The sequence below is a fragment of the Podarcis pityusensis genome (genome assembly GCF_964106645.2).
Source record: "Podarcis pityusensis genome assembly, chromosome: 6".
Lineage (NCBI taxonomy): Eukaryota > Metazoa > Chordata > Lepidosauria > Squamata > Lacertidae > Podarcis > Podarcis pityusensis.
In genome coordinates, this window is record NC_138030.1 from 77,519,408 (window position 1) to 77,540,626 (window position 21,219).

Here is a 21,219-nt window from a genome sequence, read left to right on the forward strand (position 1 = left end):
GTCCCCTCTGAATCCGTCCCTCCCCTGCACCAGTTTAAGAGGCTTGCGCTGCTCCACCTCTTTCTCTCTTTCCTTTTCCGCAGGGTCTTTCTGCCCGCTGGGGTTTCGCCCCTCCTGGATTCCTCTGACGCGGAATCAGACTGCTCTTGCCCCCTCCTGCGGGCTTTGGGACCTGGCCCCTCCTCCGGGCTCCCTGTACTTCCGCGCGCCTCTACATTTGAACTTGGCGCGCGCGCCCAACCTCTAACCTTCCTTTTAACAGCTACACTACTCCCTTCACTACTCCCCTCCCCTTCCGGGAGGGTGGCTTGCTCCGACCTCCCTCCTTTCTCTGCTGCCGGAGCCGCTTCCCCTGATACACTGAAACCTCCACCCCCTTCGCTGCACTCTGGCGGGGAGGCTGGTCCTGACGCCCAGCTGCCACTTTGGGATCCCCCACTGGCCCCCTGCTCCTGACACGTCCCCCCTGGGGCTCCCCTGGCCTTGACCACCGGCGCCCCCTTCTGGGAATCCTCTGATTCGCTGGAAAGACTCATGGAATCTCTTGAGTCATTGTCATCCTCTTCCTCACTGTCCTGGGATTCATCCCCATCGCTCTCCATCTCCTGCCTACCCTGTGCCTCTGTCCCTGAACCCCTGACACCTAGGTATATATGTATTTTGTTTTCCTAGCTTGATCGAAATTATTTATTATTTCATAACAGGTAGATTGTTAAGAGCTTCAGCTTCTTGTGGCTGGCGCCCCCCAGAATTCAGCGCCTGGGTGCCCCACTCCCCTTGCACCCTCTGGTAAAGACGGCCCTGTTTGTATCCAGTGTTGCGCCAGAGCGGCTTTGCTGGTGTAACAGGACTTCAATTTCCTCTGTCTACGAGCCCCCAGACCTGCTCTGGAGGCTCCCCTCAAGCCCCAGCTGTACAGTTATGTACATAATCCGCAAGTGCAGCAATCAAGGAATCCTCATTATGTATTGTGGCATGGGGGTGTTCATTTATTTCCTATGTGGAAGCCATTCAAAAGTGTGATCAAATTCCAGCCAAATACAAGTGTCTGGCTACAATGTACATTCTACATATAGCATAGTCAGTGAGCTAGTTGTTCAACATGCATAATAATCAAAGGATTGATGATTATCAGTAAGTTTGTTTTTTTCTTAACTGATCTTGTTCCACTGCAAGTTCCTTTCCTTGCTTGTATTTTTAACTTTGTCTCAAAATAAAATTCTGATTAAGGAAGGGGGAGGGAGGGAAAAAAAGGCAGTTGGTTCCACTTCCAGGAAAAAATTGGATTAAAAAAATCAGACGAGGATAATTATGTAAGGAACCATCCCAATTATGTTGCTGCTGCAAAGGTAGTGACTGTGGAAAAAATAGAAAAAGAGGCGCTCAATTCTTCCTGTTTTTGAATGGATTGAAAATATCTGGTCTATTGTGACGATGATTAAACTAACTGACTAAAGGCAGTTACAAATAACTCAACCCGATAAATTGATGGAGAAATAGGAGTTCTTCTAGATGCTTGGAATAACAAGCACAGGGACGACATGCAGCCTTATGCAGTTTTCAACCTGTTGTCATGTTATTATTTGGAACTTTTGTTGCTGGTACATTGTAAAACTTAAAAATATTAACAAAAATAAAATAAAACAAACTACATTACTTCATGTTTAACAAGAGCCAACAACCTATCATGCCTTTTTTTAAAAAAAAAACCACAACAAACCCGGACACAACAACTGAAAAACCCACAGTGCTACTAATTAAAGCAGGCATAGGCAAACTCCGGTCCTCCAGATGTTTGGGACTACAATTCCCATCATCCCTGACCACTGGTCCTGTTAGCTAGGGATGATGGGAATTGTAGTCCCAAACATCTGGAGGACCGGAGTTTGCCTATGCCTGAATTAAAGCAACATGAACTTCTCTCCTTATAAACTTTCCCACCCTGGAAAGTACAGAATGTCAGAGTTTAAAGGGACACTATGGCTCCTTGCTCTTTTCTTATTAATTCTGCCGGGTGTGCTTCATTTATCACAAGCAGAGGCTGTTTTGCATCTAAATCGCCTGGTGGGAACCCCATCACAGATGCCGCGAAAATAGGATTCTGTTCTGCAGTGGTGACATTCCCCCCCCCCCCCCACTATTGTGTCAGTAATTAATGGTCACTTCCCATCACAGCAAAACGCTGCAGCGAGAGGGATGATCGCGGCAGAAACAAGGGGGTTCATTATGGGCTTACTGACAAGCGTTTCAAGTCGACAGCTTTGCCGGCCGCACATTGTTTCTCACAAGCACATCACTTCTGGCAGTCATTCAAGTGATCATTAAAAGAAGAGAAAAGTCAAACATACTTGAAAATGCTTTGTCATTAGTGTCTTCCGGTCATCTTCAATTTGCCGGAACTTGGCCTTCAGCCCTTTCATTTGTGTTTCCATCCTTAAAACGTACTGGAAATCTCTCTGAGTCCGCAGGTTTAAAACTTCAATGGACTGGGACATATTCTGAACCTGTTAAGGAAGAACATCAATTATGCTCTCAGAATATACTGTCTATCTATCTATATACTTAAGTTTCTGTTCCCACACATAAAAATGCTGTTATATCAAACGCTGAATGATACGCTGGCATGTGTCAGCATTCAGATTTGCTAGGCATTTTGCTGAGCTCTGAAATTCACAAGAACAGCGAATTGGAAACACAGTCTCGTTTTGTACAGGTACGACCCCTTCTAAAATTAATGAGACTGTGGAGGTACAGAATTCGAACCTGTCCCTTTACCCCATCAAACAATGCCTGCAAAAAAGAACATATTGTGGCAACTCAGCAAAAGAGGAACATCGATGCTGAGGCAGAGCTGCATATTTTTGCACAAATATATATGTTAAATACTGTAGTAGCCTGAAGCAAGGTGTGTGTGTTGCTTTTAGGTCAGTTCAGGACAGTGCTGGGGATCAGTAACAACCGCAGGCTGGTATGGAAGCAGTCTCTTATGGCTGCTTCATACATGACATAGTTTAAAGTGCACACCTAAGTAGGTGTGAGTGTATGGCTAAAAGATGTAAATGCTGTGAACACACACACACACACACACACACACACAGACACCCACCCACCCACCACACCCACCCACCCACAAATATATACTGTATTTTTCGCTCTATAGGATGCACTATAGGACGCACCCGACCACAGGACGCACCTTGTTTTAGAGGGGGAGAACAAGAAAAAAAAAATCTCCCCCTCTCTGCTCAGCGCCCCTTCAGCAAAGCGGCAGGAGAAACGGAGCCCCTTCCATTTCTCCTCCCGCTTCGCTGAAGGGGCGCTGCGCAGCTCTCCCTCTCTGCTGAAGCCAGGAGAGTCTTGCTCTCCTGGCTTCAGCAAAAGGAACCCGAAGCCTCCAGAGCGCAGCGCGAGGTCCCGCTGCACTCCAAAGGCTTCAGGCGGCTATCCCTGAAGCCTGGAGAGTGAGAGGGGTCGGTGCGCACCGACCCCCTCGCTCTCCAGGCTTCAGCGAAAGCAAGGCGAAGCTTGGGGAGCACGGAGGGAGCGCTCCCTCTGCGCTTCGGAGGCTTCACGTTGCTATCGCTGAAGCCAAGGAGCCTGCATTCGCTCCATAGGATGCACACACATTTCCCCTTAATTTTTGGAAGGGAAAAAGTGCGTCCTATATAGCGAAAAATATGGTATATCTCTCTCTCTCTCTCTCTCTCTCTCTCTCTCTCTCTCTCTCTCTAACATTGGCTTAAGCTCCTGCTTAGGGATGCTTGAGGATTACATGCAGTCTGTATTTTTAAATAAAACGACTGGACTCACATTTTCCAGACTGATAGGGATATCCAAATGCAGTTACCTTTGGTACTGATACTTAGAAGTCATATCAAAATGCATATAAAAGCCACACTTTAGTGTAAAATGCCAAAGTAATGCATATTTCATGAAAAACATGTACAAAAATAATGCACTTTTTACAAGTTCCCAGGCTGATACAGAAACAAAATGGAATGGGTTTAAGAACAGATGTGAAAGCAACGCAGATCAAAAATACAGTGGTACCTCAGGTTAAGTACTTAATTCGTTCTGGAGGTCCATACTTAACCTGAAACTGTTCTTAACCTGAAGCACTATTTCTGGGTTAGCGGAATCTGTAACCTGAAGCGTATGTAACCTGAAGCGTATGTAACCTGAAGCGTATGTAACCTGAGGTACCACTATAGACTGAACTATCCATCTCTGCTCCTGGTGAAATAAGCACCTGGCAAACTTTGTTTGCTGTCATCAGTGGTATGACTCTGCCACTCTCCTGACCTCCAGTTGGTTGCATTGCTGCACACCAGGCAGTACAGTGGTTGCCACAGTGCAAACGCACCTGCAGGAGCATTGCCTTGCCTCTGCCACTGTGTTTGCACCCTGTCAACCTCCCCTTCCCAGTAAGCAGAAGTGGTCAGGAGAGTGCCACTGCTGTCATACGCATCTTTTGGGTGTGCCCCAAGCTTTTCATGTTTTAGCTCCTGCCTCTTCCCCACTGTAAAACTGCTAAAAGTTCCCCTTTCCTTGAGCTTCAGATACATGTTGGTTGTTGAGGAATGCAGGAGACTGGTTTCAGAAGGATGGAGGGGAAGGCAGAGCCCCTGCTGTTCTCACAGAGCTTGCTGGGCAGCCTTTGGGCATCATCTATAGTGGTTAACTGAGGAATGAAGACCAAAGAGTTCAGGGGTCTAGGACCAAATACAGCCTCAGAAATACAAAAACAAAATAAAACAGGGTGGCATCTGAATGGGGAATTTTCAGGTGCACCAAAGAGGAGAGTGACTTCTTTTTTGAGTACAACACTTGACTTTGGATGGATGTTTTCTCGTGCTAATTTGAAGTCACTCAAGAACTCAGGGCTCTCAGCGACCAATTCATCACTTTCAGTGTGCTTTCTTGATTGAATTAGGACACTGGGCCTTTGCTCATCCAAGAACTCTTTAGCCTAGGGAATCAATTGGATTGTACACTTCAAATTCTGTGACACAGTCTTGGTTCAAACAAAAATGCACTATTTTATGGGGGAAATGTGCACACAAAATGAATAGTTTAAAGGGAAATGTATTGAAACACAAAACATGCATTTTAAGGCTGGAATGTGTACCAAAATGCATAAGATGTGCATAATAAATTCTAATAATAATAATAATAGCACATTTTTGTGCATTAAAAAATCCAAAATAATGGGATGGAAGGGACCTATGATTGAGAGAAAATGACATGGAACAGAAACAGGCTTCCCTATTCAGCTGCCACTGTTTTAAAAGAGAGTATACATCAGATGACACAAAAATGTTAAGTATTCTAGTTCAGGAATTGGCAAATTTGATTTCATTACTTCTCAATTCATAATCCCAAAATACTGTGCAAAAGAAATGTCTAGATGGGATTTTCAATAGGGGAGAAAATAAAACGAAGTGGGGAGGCTGAAAAGACCAGAAATGTGGGGGGTTGGGGGGGAATAAAATATAGCATGCTTCTGCTAATGTTTCAGGTGCTGTGAACCATATTATGTGGCTTCTCAGAAGTATGGCATCTCCTTGATGGGGGGTTGCCACCATCCTTTGAAAGGATGTATTGTGAGAGTGGTTCCATCAATATTCAGACCTCAGGGGCCTTAGAACCACTAAAAAAAAAAAAAGGACAACCAGAAGTGCAACCACCTTCTGTGCTGAGGAGCAGAACTGCTGACATAAATAGCTATTTCGTGTCAAGTTCACCCCCACCTACCCTATAAATTCTGGGTGATCTTAGTGCTGGTGTGACATCACCACATCACGTACTTCCCCATTCCCACTCTGAATCACTGCCAGATTTGTTGAAACACCGGGATCAGGGTCTTTGATGTGGGGTCATGGTGTTAGTTCAGCCCTGACTCTTGATACATTGGAGTGCATATATTTATTTTCCTTTCAAAGCCCCCGAATTCTATACTTTCCTGATACTTTCCTTTTTGATGTGTCTGTGCTTTGGAAGATGCGAGGCAGCGATATTTGTTCAAGTACAAAGTGTCTCATCCCCCGCCTTCCCTGAACTATGCTAGTGTTTTCTTCTGCAAGTACTTGGAAGTGCAACCTGCACATTGGATCTCCTTCTCACTGAAATAAAAGGAGAAACTAAAAGAAGAAGAAGAAGAAGAAGAAGAAGAAGAAGAAGAAGAAGAAGAAGAAGAAGAAGAAGAAAGCCCTGGTGTCCAGACATATACCCACAAATGCCTCAACATTTCCTTTTGCAATCAGCCTTCCTCACACTGTACTGGAAGCAGCTTCCTCCAGCCCCTTGAGATTGGGTTCACTCTTCCCACCTTGGATCAAATCTATGTTTCCAGGTGTCATAAGAAAGCTGCAGAGATAGTGCAGGATAGTGTGCACCCCAGAAATGATCTCTTTCAGCTTCTGCCTTCTGCAAGAAGGTACAGGGTTATAAAGACTAGGACTAGCCGCCTGAGAAACAGTTTCGATCCAAATGCAATTTTGGTTTTAAACGCAGTGTAAGGTAGTCTCTATGGGAGTATATTGTATTTAATTATGGGGTATCAGAGTTTTTAGGGGGCTAACCAGGGTGGGATAGCTGGGATAGTAGGCTTGTTGGTTTCTGAATGTCCGATGTAGATTTTTTCAATTTCGTTGTTCTGTATGGGACAATGACAATAAAGATTATCGTATCATATTCAAGAGTGAATTGTTGTGGTATAAACTGCAGAGTGGAGAGCCATGGTGCCCACATGGAAGTCTGTCCATGGTGCTTTAGTTCCAACCTTTGCCAACTGACTCCCTGGCTTCATCTTCACAAATGGAGGAAGCTCCATATTGAAAAGCATTATACCTTGGAATACTTTCATAGTCTGATTGTGAGCTTCCAGCGGCATCTTTCAGTGCTAGAACAAGATGCAGATGGCCACCAGCAATTAGAAGCTGGACAGCAGGTAAAGGTAAAGAAAGGTAAAGGTGTGGGAATGTTGAGGGTGGCAAGAGAGGATATATTGATTATTAATATGCTTCCTAACTTGCGCTAGGAAGTTTCTTCACTCCCCCCCCCCCCTTTGCAGCAGAAAACCGGTTGTGGACTTGTGCGAGACTTTTAAGACAACAAACAATTCAATCTGGCTTGCCCAGATTGAGATATGTTCTATTATTCCTGGTAAGACCCCTTTGATCCCTCCTAAAAGAATAAAGACACAACAGTCTTATTCATAAGTAACAAAAAATAGTTTTACTCATGAACAGTCAGAGCACAGTGTGATCCCTGAAGGCAAGCTTTAGGTTTAAAGTTACAAACATGTACAAACAGGTTTACCCCATATGGGAGATAACCTGGGGGGCTGCTGGCTTGCAGCAGTCCAGTCCAGGTGAATCAGGAATTTGGCAGGACGAAAAAGAAGATCGAAGAGAGGGAGATGGCTGAGTGACTTGGTATTTTACCAGGTCTGGAAAGGTCACGCCCACCTACTAGTTACATGCAAGGAAGGATGCTCCAGGTCAGGAGGAACAGGAAGTTGCGACTGGCTGGACTAACATTCCCTGCATGACCACTCTAGCAAAACAGGTAATCTTGTACTTGACTGCTCCCAGTGGATTACATCCCACAAAAGGACCCCTGGACGGTTAAGTCCAGTCAAAGGCGACTATGGGGTTGTGGTGCTCATCACACTTTCAGGCTGAGGGAGCCAATGTTTGTCCACAGACAGCTTTATGAGTCATGTGGCCAGCATGACTTAACTGCTTCTGGTGCAACGGAACTCCATGGCAGAAACCAGAGCGCATGGAAATGCTGTTTATGTTCCCGCTGCAGCGGTACCTATTTATCTACTTGCACCGGTGTGCTTTCGATCTGTGAGGTTGGCAGGAGCTGGGACCAGAGTGATAGGACTTCACCCTGTTACGGGGATTCGAACCAACGACCTTCTGATCAGCAAGCCCAAGGGGCTCAGTGGTTTAGACCATAGCACCACCCATGCCCCATAGGACAGCAGGACTGAGCAAGCACACAGCTCACCCAGTCACAGTCTTCTCCATTGGGGTAAGGTATATGTTATTTCTGTTTAAGTTATAGCAATGAATCAATGTGCAAATTGTATGCAGGTGGGTGCCTTCTTCTTTGGTAATGCATTTCCTCATTTTTGGTGCTGCTTAAATGACCAGCCTAGAATAGGTGGACCTCTGACCTGATGCAGCAAGGCGTACTTTAAACTTTTAAATTTGTAAACCAACTCAGCCCTGAGGGATAGGTTGGGTCAGAAGTTCCCACAGATGCAGACAACAATGCTATGGATTTGTGATTACTTAATCTTCTGTAACTCTGCTCCTAGTTTAAAAAGACTGCAAAGCTGGTATTTCATCAAAATGCAGATTTGCTACTTATCTAGCTCTTAGCGCTTTTTGAGAAACTGCCAGTGATAATAGCAAATCCACAACTTTTATTATCCTTGTCGCTATGCAAGTCAAGCAAATAAAACACCCCTTAGAACTGTGACAAAACTAGGGCTGTTTGTTTTGCTAGAGTTGCTGTTAATCTGAATCTGTAAGAAGATTCAATGCGACATAAAAGGGAAATTCCTTGCATACTCAATGTGATTAAATTAAAATAATTTTATTAGGGCTGTACTCAATATCATTCAGATTTGCTTTTGTGGCTGAAAATACTATGGGGAAGAAATAGTTCCAAAAACACTGATTGTGTGAATAGTATTTTTTCTGAATATTGTTCAGAAAAACTGAGTAGTAGTCATTATTCTACCCCCCTGAGCTTAAGGAGCATTAAATCCAATGGGCCTACTTTGAGTAAAATTTAGTTGAATACAACCCACTGTTTCCCCTCATTGCTGCCACTACTTTGGCGCCATTTTGTTTCCCAGGCCGTTCCTTCTGCCTACTTCCTAGATTAGTCACATGATTGATTCCTCACAATCTGGGATCATACAGTGAATAGAATAATGTCACATGGCTAAGTAACCAATCAGATTTGCCTACATGATGTTGTCACTGAGAGCAAGCAAAGTCAATGAAGAGTGAGAGCAAGCTAGTATGTTCTTTGTGAGGAGTGCCAAAATATACTGTTGAAAAGGGGAGGGTTGGGTTTTTTTTTGCCACTGCTGTACACGTTCATAAAAATACAGGAGCAGTCTGAGTTTGTGCAGAATATTTTGGGGTTTTTAAGCAAGACCTGTGGCAAGGGTGGGGCTTATGGTAAAAATCACAAAACACACTACAATTTGATTTAATGTCTGGACTCGACAAATTCATGGAGAAAAGGTCAGGTTTTAACTAATGGGCAGTTAATCCTTTAAAAACTGTATTGATTACAGTCACAGACCAATATAATTTGTTACACTCGAATAATATGCATTAAAAAGATATGGATGAATTTACCGAAGAACCAAAAAAAGAAGTTCTCACTTTACCATCTGCTTCCACATTTATATTAAAGAGACAAGGAATTTAGCTACCTTATACGTAACATAAATAGAATTGACGATTACGCAAAAAGATATCAGAGTTTCAGTGGATCTTCTTGTTGAGTTCTTAATAAAGGGGGTGGAGGCACAGGCTCTTTGGGCTCCATATACAAATTGCAGTGTCTTTCCGATTTCACAAAGATGAAGTCACTCACCAAGAAGAGTCTTACTGAACTGGAGGGCAGAGCCAAGAAAAACTACATGGCCAGAGGCTGAACAGCTCTGAGAACTAGTTTCTGGGAGACAAATAATGGTGAAGCACTGTTGCCTTTCTGCCTTTCCAGAGAAGCAGCCTAGAGATGTCTGACTGGCTACTCTACCATCAGGAAATACTGGGTGAGGTAGATTCAGAAGGCCCCATCTTATGCTTTTGTTATTCTGGAAGTGATCTCCTTTACTTCAATAGGTTGTCTATCAAGGATGCGGTTTATAGCTACGGATATGGAAAACATCAGTGCTGCGAAATTGCCGGAAAGCCTTGAGAGCATTTTAGTGCAAGAGTGTAAATGGCATGGTCCCTTTGTTAACAAACAAACCCGGAACAGGAGCAGCTACACAAATATTCCCTTATTATTTTAAAACTGAAGTCTATAACCTCACCCTCCACCACCGTGCTCATGAATTCTTTGCTTTTATTTCACAATGCCTGAGCCAATGTAACATCTGAAACTTCGAGGAACAGCAGCACGACAACCCAGCTGTTTTTAAAAGCCTTGTGGCTATGTGTGCCTATTGATGTGGAATATTGCCTTTCTCCTGGTTTGCCCTCATGTTGTGATTTCTTAGAACTGGTCCACACATATGGATCCCTTGCCTACTTTTCTGCACTTGATTACTGCACAATTGATGACTAGCCTTGAATCACACCTTATCTCTGGAGCCAGTTGTGGGTTTCTCTGTGGAGAGAAGGATTCCATGCTTTGATGTATCACATGAAAACAAACACTGTATTCATTCATTCATTCATTCATTCGATCGTTTGTTTGTTGGTAGTAGGCCACTCTCTTTATTCTGCATAAATTTACTGCCACTCCTACCCATAATCTTATTAATTTGGTGTATGAAAGAGAAACCTTAAAAAACCTGCAGAAACAGTTCAATAATATCAGATTCCAGATCTTCAACAGGGATAGCCTACCACGTTAGGTAAAGGTAAAGGTAAAGGTACCCCTGACCATTAGGTCCAGTCGTGACCGACTCTGGGGTTGCGGCGCTCATCTCGCTCTATGGGCCGAGGGAGCTGGCGTACAGCTTCCAGGTCATGTGGCCAGCATGACTAAGCCACTTCTGGTGAATCAGAGCAGCGCACGGAAACGCCGTTTACCTTCCCGCCGGAGCGGTACCTATTTATCTACTTGCACTTGGATGTGCTTTTGAACTGCTAGGTTGGCAGGAGCAGGGACCGAGCAACGGGAGCTCACCCCGTTGCGGGGATTTGAACTGCCAACCTTCTGATCAGCAAGTCCTAGGCTCTGTGGTTTAACCCACAGCGCCACCCACGTGTAGGCTATTTCAAGAGCATTTCTTTAAGCTGAATTGACGAGGGTTTCTCATTTCCTGAGTGTAGACACTAGCCACCAAAACAAGGACTTTTGACTTGTAAAAAGGTATTACAGAAAGGTCATAGGGTTGCTACCTTTTCACATGGCAAATTGTGGACAATTCAGACTGCAGCCTTAAGCTCACTTACCTGGGAGTAAGTCCCACTGAAAACTCTGGGACTTACTACTGAGCACTTATGTGTAAGTCTGTCAGGAACCATGTCAGTCAGCACAACAAGAAGAACATCAAGGGGCTTATTATTTATCAGCAAGTATTATAATAACAGAAGTACATAGTTGACGAAACATCTAAAATACCTGCCTGCAAAGGGGTGGGGAGCTCTTGCTGCCTGGAAGCAGCGGCTCATGAAGAGATACAATATGTAGCCTCCTCTACAGGTTATTTTTCTCTCTGCCATGCCCCAACATTTCATTCTGTCAGGACTAACTCAGAATGAGAGACCACTTCCTCTGACAGTATCACTGACTCTCACCTAGGGCCATTGGTTATAGACAACTGAGCCTGAGACCAAAAGCCCAGGAAATTTTAAAATAGAAAATAATTTAAAAAATAGTCCAGGAAATGATGGCCCATCAGAGCTGGCAGCCAATCTGGGGTATAACAATAAAATAATGAACAGGGTGGTGATACAATGACCACTGCAATCAACACAAGATAACATCACCAAGACAACTATCTGTAAACAAACAATGAACATCCATAAAAATGGATGAACTCTTTATTTACTGTGTTTGCTATTGTTTAAGATAAAAACTCTCCTTCATGGATCACTGTATGGAAGTGCGAGCTGGACCATAAAGAAGGCTGATCGCCAAAGAATTGATGTTTTTGAATTATGGTGCTGGAGGAGACTCTTGAGGGTCCCATGGACTGCAAGAAGATCAAACCTATCCATTCTGAAGGAAATCAGCTCAGCTCTGAGTGCTCACTGGAAGGACAGATCCTGAAGCTGAGGCTCCAATACTTTGGCCACCTCATGAGAAGAGAAGACTCCCTGGAAAAGACCCTGATGCTGGGAAAGATGGAGGGCACAAGGAGAAGGGGATGGCAGAGGACAAGATTGTTGGACAGTGTTACAGAAGCTACCAACATGAATTTGACGAAACTCTGGGAGGCAGTGGAAGACAGGAGTGCCTGGCGTTCTCTGGTCCATGGGGTCACGAAGAGTCGGACATGACTAAACGAAACAACAACAAAGATAAAAACTAGTTGGGAAATAAACTACTTTTCCATTTTTATGGACGTTTATTGTTTGTTTACAGATAGTTGGCTTGGTGATATTACCTTGTGTTGACTGCCAATCTGGGGGGCAGTGTACCCTTGACCAGTCCTCAGCACCACCTCCATACCCTCTAATATCTACCCTAAAAAATTACTCTGTGCAGAAGCCCAGAGCCAAAGGGATAATGACCATGTAGCAGCAGGAAGCGTCATATTCCGGAGACTGTTTGGAGGGAGGAAGACAGAGCCACATGCTCCAGAGCAAGGTTAACACTCCAAAAAAAGGGATAGGCAGCAGAGTGAGTAATAAAATGGCACAATTTGTGCTTAGCAGTCACAGGTGCAACATCTACTTCTCCTCAGCAATTAGAGATCCTTTAGATCTGCTGGACAGCTCCCTGTCATCAGCAATAAGACAGGCATCTGAGCCAAACAACAGTGGTGTCCAGGGTTGAGTTCTTTCCACATCAGTAAGGATTGAATGACCCCAAACACCACCATAGGCAGAGATGTGGTTGACTGGAAGCAAACAAGGTCTAGTGAATCAGTCAAAGATATGGCAGGCAAGATGTCACTATGATGTTGAGCTGGGGCACAGAATGGGTGCTTCATTATAAATTCATTTCTCACAGCAGTTCTTTCATGGCACTCAGTTTGCGAATTACTAAGTTGGCTGTGGCAATTATGTAGCACTGAGTTTCACCATTTGTCTTTAGATTATTAAAAGCTAAAATTGGAAAACCGGCCACTAATGCCTGATTATCTTTAGAACTCTTTATTATCTAGCGCAACAATTTCTGTTTTCAGCGTGGCACACAAAATTATAATATAAATTGCAAATCTACAAAAGAGATTACGGTGATTATTAAAAAGTTCTTTTTTTTGTTGCCCACAGAAGCTCTTTTTCTCAAAACACTTATTTGGGACACTGTCAGCACCACTAATTGCAATTTGTGAGGAAACACAAATGCTGCTTTTGCAGAAATTATGGGCAGACTTTGTCTCTGTAGTATGTTTGCTACATATTGTCACCCTCTGTGTCAGGTGCTCGTTGCCCTGTGTTGTTTAACATTAAGAAGAGAAAGTGGATGTCAATAACTTTTAAAGTGGAAAAGAAAAATATTATTTAAAAGGGAGTGAAAGAACATATTTTCACGAGCATCTTAATAGGCAAAAGGAAGGTTATCTGGTGACCATACTCACCTTTTCCAGTAGTTGTCTAAGCTGCTTGCTTTTGGCATCTCTGGAGCAAAGGTTTTGTTCTGGAGCAACCACAGTGCAAATACATCTTCCATCTGGGTCTTGGGCGGAACTATAGACTTGCCAGCCTTCTTTGGGGCTGATTTGAGTCTGTGAACAAGAAATAATGGGACACTATAATAAACAAGCACAGAACGGAGAGAAAGAGAAATGGGGTTTCATTTGCAGATGACCATTTACCGTATTTTTTGCTCCATAAGACGCACCTAGTTTTTAGAGGGGGAATGCAAGAAAAAAAATATTATTTAAAGGGAGCGCTGAGCAGAGCCTGTATGCATCCCAGGCTTTGCTCAGCTCTCCCTTTCACGAGCCGCGAGGAGCGTGTGTGCAGCGCTTGCATGCTTTTCCCCAAGGAGGGAGAAGGGCAGCCCGTCACGGATGGGCTGCCCTTCTCCCTCCTCGGGGAAAAGCCTCCGTGCGGCTCTTTAAAGGGAGCGCGGCTCTTGCTGGCTTTTGCGGGAGGTGGGGGAAGGGACAGAGCGCAGCTAAGCCAGAAGCTAGAACAGTGAGAGGGAGCTCAGCGATCCCTCTCGCTGTTCTGGCTTCTGGGATAGCTGTACAGCCTCTTCAGGGCAGCGGGATGAAGGCTCCCCCACTGCCCTGAAGAGGCTGCGTGTGGCTAAGCCAGAAGCTACAACAGTGAGAGGGAGTGCTGTTCTGGCTTCTGGGATAGCTGCGCAGCCTGCATTTGCTCCATAAGACACACACACATTTCCCCTTACTTTTTAGGAGGGAAAAAGTGCGTTTTATAGAGTGAAAAATATGGTATTTATTAATTAAATAAATAGAATCTGTACAGTGTTCCATTGCACAAAATCTCTTAAGTAGTTTGCATAAAATTGGATTGACCAAAGTTGTTGAACTTTTTTGTGGGAAGACCCAAAGTTGTATTGACCTGTTGGACAGCCCTGACTTAGTGGGTACTTTGCTGCATTCAGCAAGAGGATGTTCTGATGTCAGAGGCATGGCAAAGAGGCACCAGTTGTGCTTCTTGTGCCTCATTAGTGCTGTGGTTGGCAGGGCTTGAAGCTGGGACCTTGTGTTTGCAAAGCATTTATTCTCCCACCAAGCCGTGGTGTCTCCTTACTTCCATCAGAGGAACCAGATGACCATAGATGACCTAGAAGAGCAGAGCTACGAAGCTTTCACATGGAATGGAAATCTCTAAAATCTCTACACCCCAACAGCTATAAAAAGAAAATGAAACAATCCACCCTTTGTGCCTTTTTAATTTCTTTTCAGAAAGGGCAGAGGTCCTGATCCAGCAAGGATATCTGAATGCACAAGGCTTACTTATAGCCTGTTTATGTGGGCTAAGATATGAGAGGTTACTGTTTCTCCTCTCACTGCTCACTAAGGGCCAAAGCAGATCTTACTTTAATTGTGTTAGTAATCATGCTTCACCCTGATTTTGACCCTGGGGATGGAGCCATGGTGAACAGGGCAGTTTTTCATTGGATGGGATTGGATATTCCACTATGTGAATATCTGTGCAAGGATTTGGACACTAAACCCTGTTTTGCTGGATACGTTTGCAGAGCACAATTTACCCCAAGTGGAATGATGGCTGGATCAGCACTTTACTTCAACTTGGCCAAAGGAGCTTATCTGCTGAAAGGCACAGTGCAAAGCTGATAATAAATAAAGAATAAAATAAAATAAAATAAATGGCAGGCCATGCATGTCATGCAAAGCTAATCCTGACTTTGACCCATGATTGACACTCATGCCCACACAAGATGCAAGGCGTGATGTTTTTCTAACTGCAGAAGAGGAACCACAACCTCACAAGTGTCTTCTTCTGTGATGTTACCACGTTAACTACTGATGGATAATTATCCTCTGGTAACTTTGGCATCACTCCCGGACATACAAGAAATGCAGACTAAGTTGCAGCCTTCACAACTACCAACTGTCCACAGACACAAAAGTGACAGCACAACACAGACCCAGAAGAAATTGCCTAATAAAAGCATTAGAGAAAACCATTCAACACACCCAAGACACAACAGAGAAAGCATGCATTGGGCTAGAAGTTAGCTTTTAAGTGACACAGTACAGTATTTCTAGCACAGATGTGCAGTTATGTTTTAATTGTTTTAGCAAAAAGATAGCATTGACATCTTTTGTTTTAAAAAACGAAGAAGAAAGGTTTACATGTCTACAATTATTGAATTGCACACTGCTTGGCTTTTCTTTAGGGTTAATCTCACGCAGCCCTCCCCAGACACAAGGCAGCAAAGGCTTTGAACGAGATGCAAGAGAGTTAATAATTTTTTTAAAAAATCATCGCAGAAATATGAAGAAACAAGACTGCAAGTCATTTTTCTACCTCCAAAACCTTTCAAGCCTCAGAGGACTTTGTGAGGTAGAGAGTAGATATTGCAAAGCAGACTAGTCATTAACAGAGCTGAAAATAGATCTGGGAAGCACGCTGGTTTTGAAAAAGTCAGTGTCAAATTAAAATGTCTCACCTAGACTGGATATGCAGAGGCAGCAGAAAGTGAGGGTAGAATCCTAGTGGCAGTGGAACAGATGGAACGACTCTGGACTGTGGTGATAACAACAGCTTCTAATGTTCCTCTACAATTAAAACCAAACTCTCTCACTGCAAACAGAAAACTAGAACAGTAGTTGGAGGGAGAGGCAAGCTCCTCCTTCCTGATGTGCTAGTTATCTATTTGCAGGGAGCTTTTACATGAGGGAACATGCAAAACCTACACCCTTCACCTCCAGTCTGAAATGCCGCAGCCCATTACACTACTGTTGGGCTTTACCACCCAATTCCTACCCATATGCAAAGCCAGTAGGTCCTCTAAGGATGTGTTCTGTCTTTACTTTATAGGTGGGGGGGAGTAAGAGGAGCAGGCAACACTTTCAAGCCCTATGCTTTGTGGATATCCATAGTACTGGACATATGACACAAATCGAGAATATACATACTGACAATTACAACCAAGGAAATAGGGTGGCTCCTAAAATACATATCTCAGGTGTCAACAGCCAATGTTAAAAGGTGCATCTTCAGCATACCTCTAATGAAGGTGCTATATACAGTGGTACCTTGGGTTAAGTACTTAATTCGTTCCGGAGGTCCGTTCTTAACCTGAAACTGTTCTTAACCTGAGGTACCACTTTAGCTAATGGGGCCTCCTGCGCTGCTGGAGCACGATTTCTGTTCTCATCCTGAAGCAAAGTTCTTAACCTGAGGTACTATTTCTGGGTTAGTGGAGTCTGTAACCTGAAGCGTATGTAACCTGAGGTACCACTGTACATCTCTGTGGAGAATGAATTCCACAAATTAGGGACCTGTGCCTACTTCGAGAACAGGTATGTATGAATCAATGGGTTAAGTTAGTGTTTTTATATATATAGATAACCTAACTGGTTTCCTGTACTTCTCTTCTGCTTGTAGCTTTCAGGTGGAACTTTTCCTTCAGTTACAATAAAGGAAGGATTTTGAAGTCCTGGTTATGAATTGCTCCACCCTGAACACAAACCCAACAGCTTGCAATGTGCCATGTTAGTCCACTCCTTCCCTGATTCATGTAAATGGCATGGATGGGCCTATTAAACTACACACACACACACACACACGCACACGCACACACACTCCAGCATTTCCTGTACATTGTACCAGGTACATATTAATGAGAATGGTCAAACTGACAACAAATATATTTGAGGACCAACCAACACCATCTGCCCTGTGAGGAGGATGAAGAGAGTGAGGAAGGCAGCTGAAGACATCCAGATGGACTGTACCCTCCCCACCTGGTCAGCTTTACAAGTTAAAGCATTTGTCTAAGTTCTTTAAAATTCTAACCTGCCTTGGCAGAAAGGCAATATAGAATGAATGAATGAATGAATGAATGAATGAATGAATGAACTGGTGCTTCCACAGCACAGACCTGCACAGAGTGCTCTTCCCATTCAGCCCTGAAGCCCACTGTGTGACCTAAAAGTGGAAGAGGGGTGTAGGACTATGGACTCCTTGGAAGAAAGCTGGGAAATTAATAAAATGAATATATCAGCATCCTTTCAGAACAATCCTATACATACACATAACCATCTACACTACTAACTTAAAACATTAGAATAACGGAAAGTGAGGTAAAAGGTAAAAGGTAAAGGACCCCTGGACGGTTAAGTCCAGTGAAAGGTGACTATGGGGTGCAGTGCTCATCTCACTTTCAGGTCGAGGGAGATGGCGTTTGTCCACAGACAGCTTTTCGAGTCATGTGGCCAGCATGACTAAACCGCTTCTGGCGCAACAGAACACTGTGACGGAAACCAGAGCACACGGAAACTCTGTTTACTTTCCTGCCACTGTGGTACCTATTTATCAACTTGCACTGGTGTGCTTTCGAACTGCTAGGTTGGCAGGAGCTGGGACAGAGCAACTGGAGCTCACTGCGTTGCGCGGATTCAAACTGCCGACCTTTTGATTGAAAGAACAGCTTTATACACAGCACAATTTTCATTTATTGTCATTCCGTCCTTAAGCTATTGCTTATGTAGCCAAAATGGTAAGAACCATACACAGAAGGGAGGTATCAGCAGACTTGGGTTAACCTTGTTTGCAGAAGTACTTTTTTCTTTTTAAGAAAAAAACTACCCTTGGGATTGGGGATCCCCCAAAACAGCCCCATGAGCCCCCTCACTGTCCATGGAATTCTGCCATACTGCTGAGAGAGGAAAAACAGAAAACTATGTGGAAGGGAAATGGAATGGGCTGCTTAGAAAAGGAGGACATAGATATTTAAAGGTGGAGAGAACAATCTCATTGTCTGAATTGGTCATTTCCTGGTCACAATGTAAAGCTATTTTTATAGGTCCCCAGGGAAGGGAAGTGAGACCTGCCAAAGATTAAATCAATGGAGAAATCAAAGATTTTAATTTAGTTATTACAGATGTTGGAAAATTCTGCCAAAAATGGAAAAGGAAGCAGAAATGGCTGCAACTTACAGCAATAGTCAGGAACAGAAAACTGTCAAATGAATACAGTGGGTATTCATTCACACTGTTGTTTCAAGTCTGCAAATAGTGCATAATTAGTAACTTTTTTTTTTTTACGGTGTCCTGACACTTTTTTTACATTGAAATGAATGTAAGTCACATAAGTCATGTAAATAGTTATGTAACTTACATTGAATAGCAGACATTGAGACCTATAACATAGTGTTTGGTAGAAACCAAACTGCAGTGGAATGGAAATGGTGCTAATTGTGACAAATACAGGTCAGAATGGATAATGCTGCCTTATGTAGTAGTTATGACTGAGTACTAACGTGTCTACCCCACCCAATTCCTCTGAGGCAGACTGGATTGAAGTGCCTGGAACCCTGAACAGAAACAACATTTTGTTTCAGGGCTTTACCTAAGACATTAAAAAATAAGATTGACTTATAATTTTCTAAAATAATTCAAATGCTGAAAAGGTAACAAATACAATCTATTTTGTCACATTTTTTTTTTTTAAATACACATTGCAAAGGGGGATTCAAACCATAGCACGCACGACAATCACGTTAACTCAAAATGCATTTTCTGGAGCAAGAAAAGCTGCAGTTTCCCGGTAACAAAATACTTCAGCACAAAGGCTGGGAAAGTGCAACACTCCCACCGCAGAAAAGTGCAGCCTCAAAGAAAGATGTCTGGATCCTCCATAAAAAAGGAATAAGAAAGGTGTATTTATTATTTGGAAAGGTCCGTGGAAAGACTTGCCTTAGGGCTTTCTGGAAAAAAGGTTTAGTGCTGAATTATATGAAGTCCACAATGCTCTTTTATCCATTGTGTTTATTATTGTTATGGCGGAGGGCATGTGGTATAACAAGAACAATAAAAGCAAAACAAAACAGAGCCAAAGGGACCAATTTTGATGGGTTTTGAATACCTAGAAGCATTGGAAGCTGGAATAAGCCCAGCTTATCAAAGCTACAACTGTTTGTAACATAAATAAAATGTGGGCCAGTGACATCTCCATTCCGTTACCTCCTGGTATATTAAAGCTGATGTCTTGCAGTAAGAAGACACTGTTGCTGGTCTGTACAACCTACCAAGTCACATGCAGCCCAGTGGTCATCTATGGTGGCTGGGCAACCGGCCCTATCATTAGGCAGAATGAGGTAGCTGCCTCAGGTGGAAGATGCAGAGGTATACAGAGCAGCAGAGCACAGGTTGTACTATAGAGGTGTATGGGCCATGTGGCTTTCCCACTAAGCTAGCTTGGTGCCGTCAGGTGCAGGGGAATATCTTTTCCCATTTACAGCATTGAAAGGACTCAGCTGCCAGTATGGTTGGCTTTTGCATATGGAATGGAAGAGAGGCAACATCTTTGCCTAGGGTAGTAAAACACCTTGGGCTGCTACTGCCTATCAAATACTTGACAATCCCACAGCTCCTCCTCCCTGCTAGGGTTTTGTAGTCCTTTGCTGTTGTTGTTTAGTCGTTTAGTCGTGTCCGACTCTTTGTGACCCCATGGACCAGAGCACGCCAGGCACTTCTGTCTTCTGCTCCCTCCCGCAATTTGTTCAAACTCATGCTGGTAGCTTCGAGAACACTGTCCAACCATCTCATCCTCTGTTGTCCCCTTCTCCTTGTGCCCTCAATCTTTCCCAACATCAGGGTCTTTTCCAGGGAGTCTTCTCTTCTCATGAGGTGGCCAAAGTATTGGAGCCTCAGCTTCAGGATCTGTCCTTCCAGTGAGCACTCAGGGCTGATTTCCTTCAGAATAGATAGGTTTGATCTTCTTGCAGTCCATGGGAACTCTCAAGAGTCTCCTCCAGCACCATAATTCAAAAGCATCAATTCTTCGGTGATCAGCCTTCTTTATGGTCCAGCTCTTACTTCCATACATCACTACTGGGAAAACCATAGCTTTAACTATAGGCAAGCAGTAAAGGAAGGAACTTTCTCAAGCCGGTGGAAGGCCACCGTAAATGTACAGTGGACTGTGTTCACATTTGGGAATTGCAAATGGTGCAGGTTACGCAAATATATCAGTTAGTAGCCAAATGGTGCTGTGGGAAGACTGTGATTTGGGGCCTGCCTCCATTTTGCTTTCAGCGGTGTTATATTTAAGTCACCCAAAAGTCCTGATGTGGTGGTGCAAATAATGGTGGCGATGAGTACTATTTTGCAGAACTGATTATGGTTCTGCTAGCCACAGAGAGAAGGAACACACAGGTTGCCACCCCTGGCCACTAGAAGCTGGGTTTCCTGCTCAGCACCCTTTTAGCTTCTGAAGTTCTGCCAGGAACCTTGTCTGTACTTTACAGTCAGATGGGCAGGGTATAATAATAATAATAATAATAATAATAAACTGGAGGTGCCAGATATTGATATGTGGACCTTCTTCAGGCAGAGCTTGTGTTCTGCAACTGGGCTCTGCCTCCTCCCCAGCTCCGCTGCTGAGTAATCAAGGGATGATCAATCAGGTGATAAACACGAATTTGTGACCAATCCCAACATATGCTCATGTTGTATCCATGTCTCATTCACATTTGCGCCATTCTCCGAGCTATTAAAATGTGGGTTGCTTATTTATTTATGACACTTATCTACCACCTTGCTGCCAAAGCACTTAAGGCAGTTTATATTTTATAATAATGACTCAGTAATGGATCACAAGCTTGCTGTGGCATTGGCACATCTGAGGCACGGGATGGGGAGCTGTCGTGCTGGTTCCCGCACAG

General features: G+C 43.7%; 1 protein-coding gene across 3 annotated transcripts in view; it reads right to left on the reverse strand.

The window, feature by feature from the left end:
- Positions 1-21,219, reverse strand: part of OLFM3 (olfactomedin 3) — a 177,847-nt gene that overhangs the window by 30,546 nt on the left and 126,082 nt on the right. For all 3 annotated transcript variants that reach the window (XM_081008720.1, XM_081008719.1, XM_081008721.1), the window contains exons 2-3: positions 13,466-13,612; positions 2,349-2,504 (exon numbers count right to left, since the gene is read on the reverse strand). In XM_081008720.1, the coding sequence (XP_080864846.1) occupies positions 2,349-2,504; positions 13,466-13,612 (303 nt within the window). The remainder of the gene's footprint in view (positions 1-2,348; positions 2,505-13,465; positions 13,613-21,219) is intronic.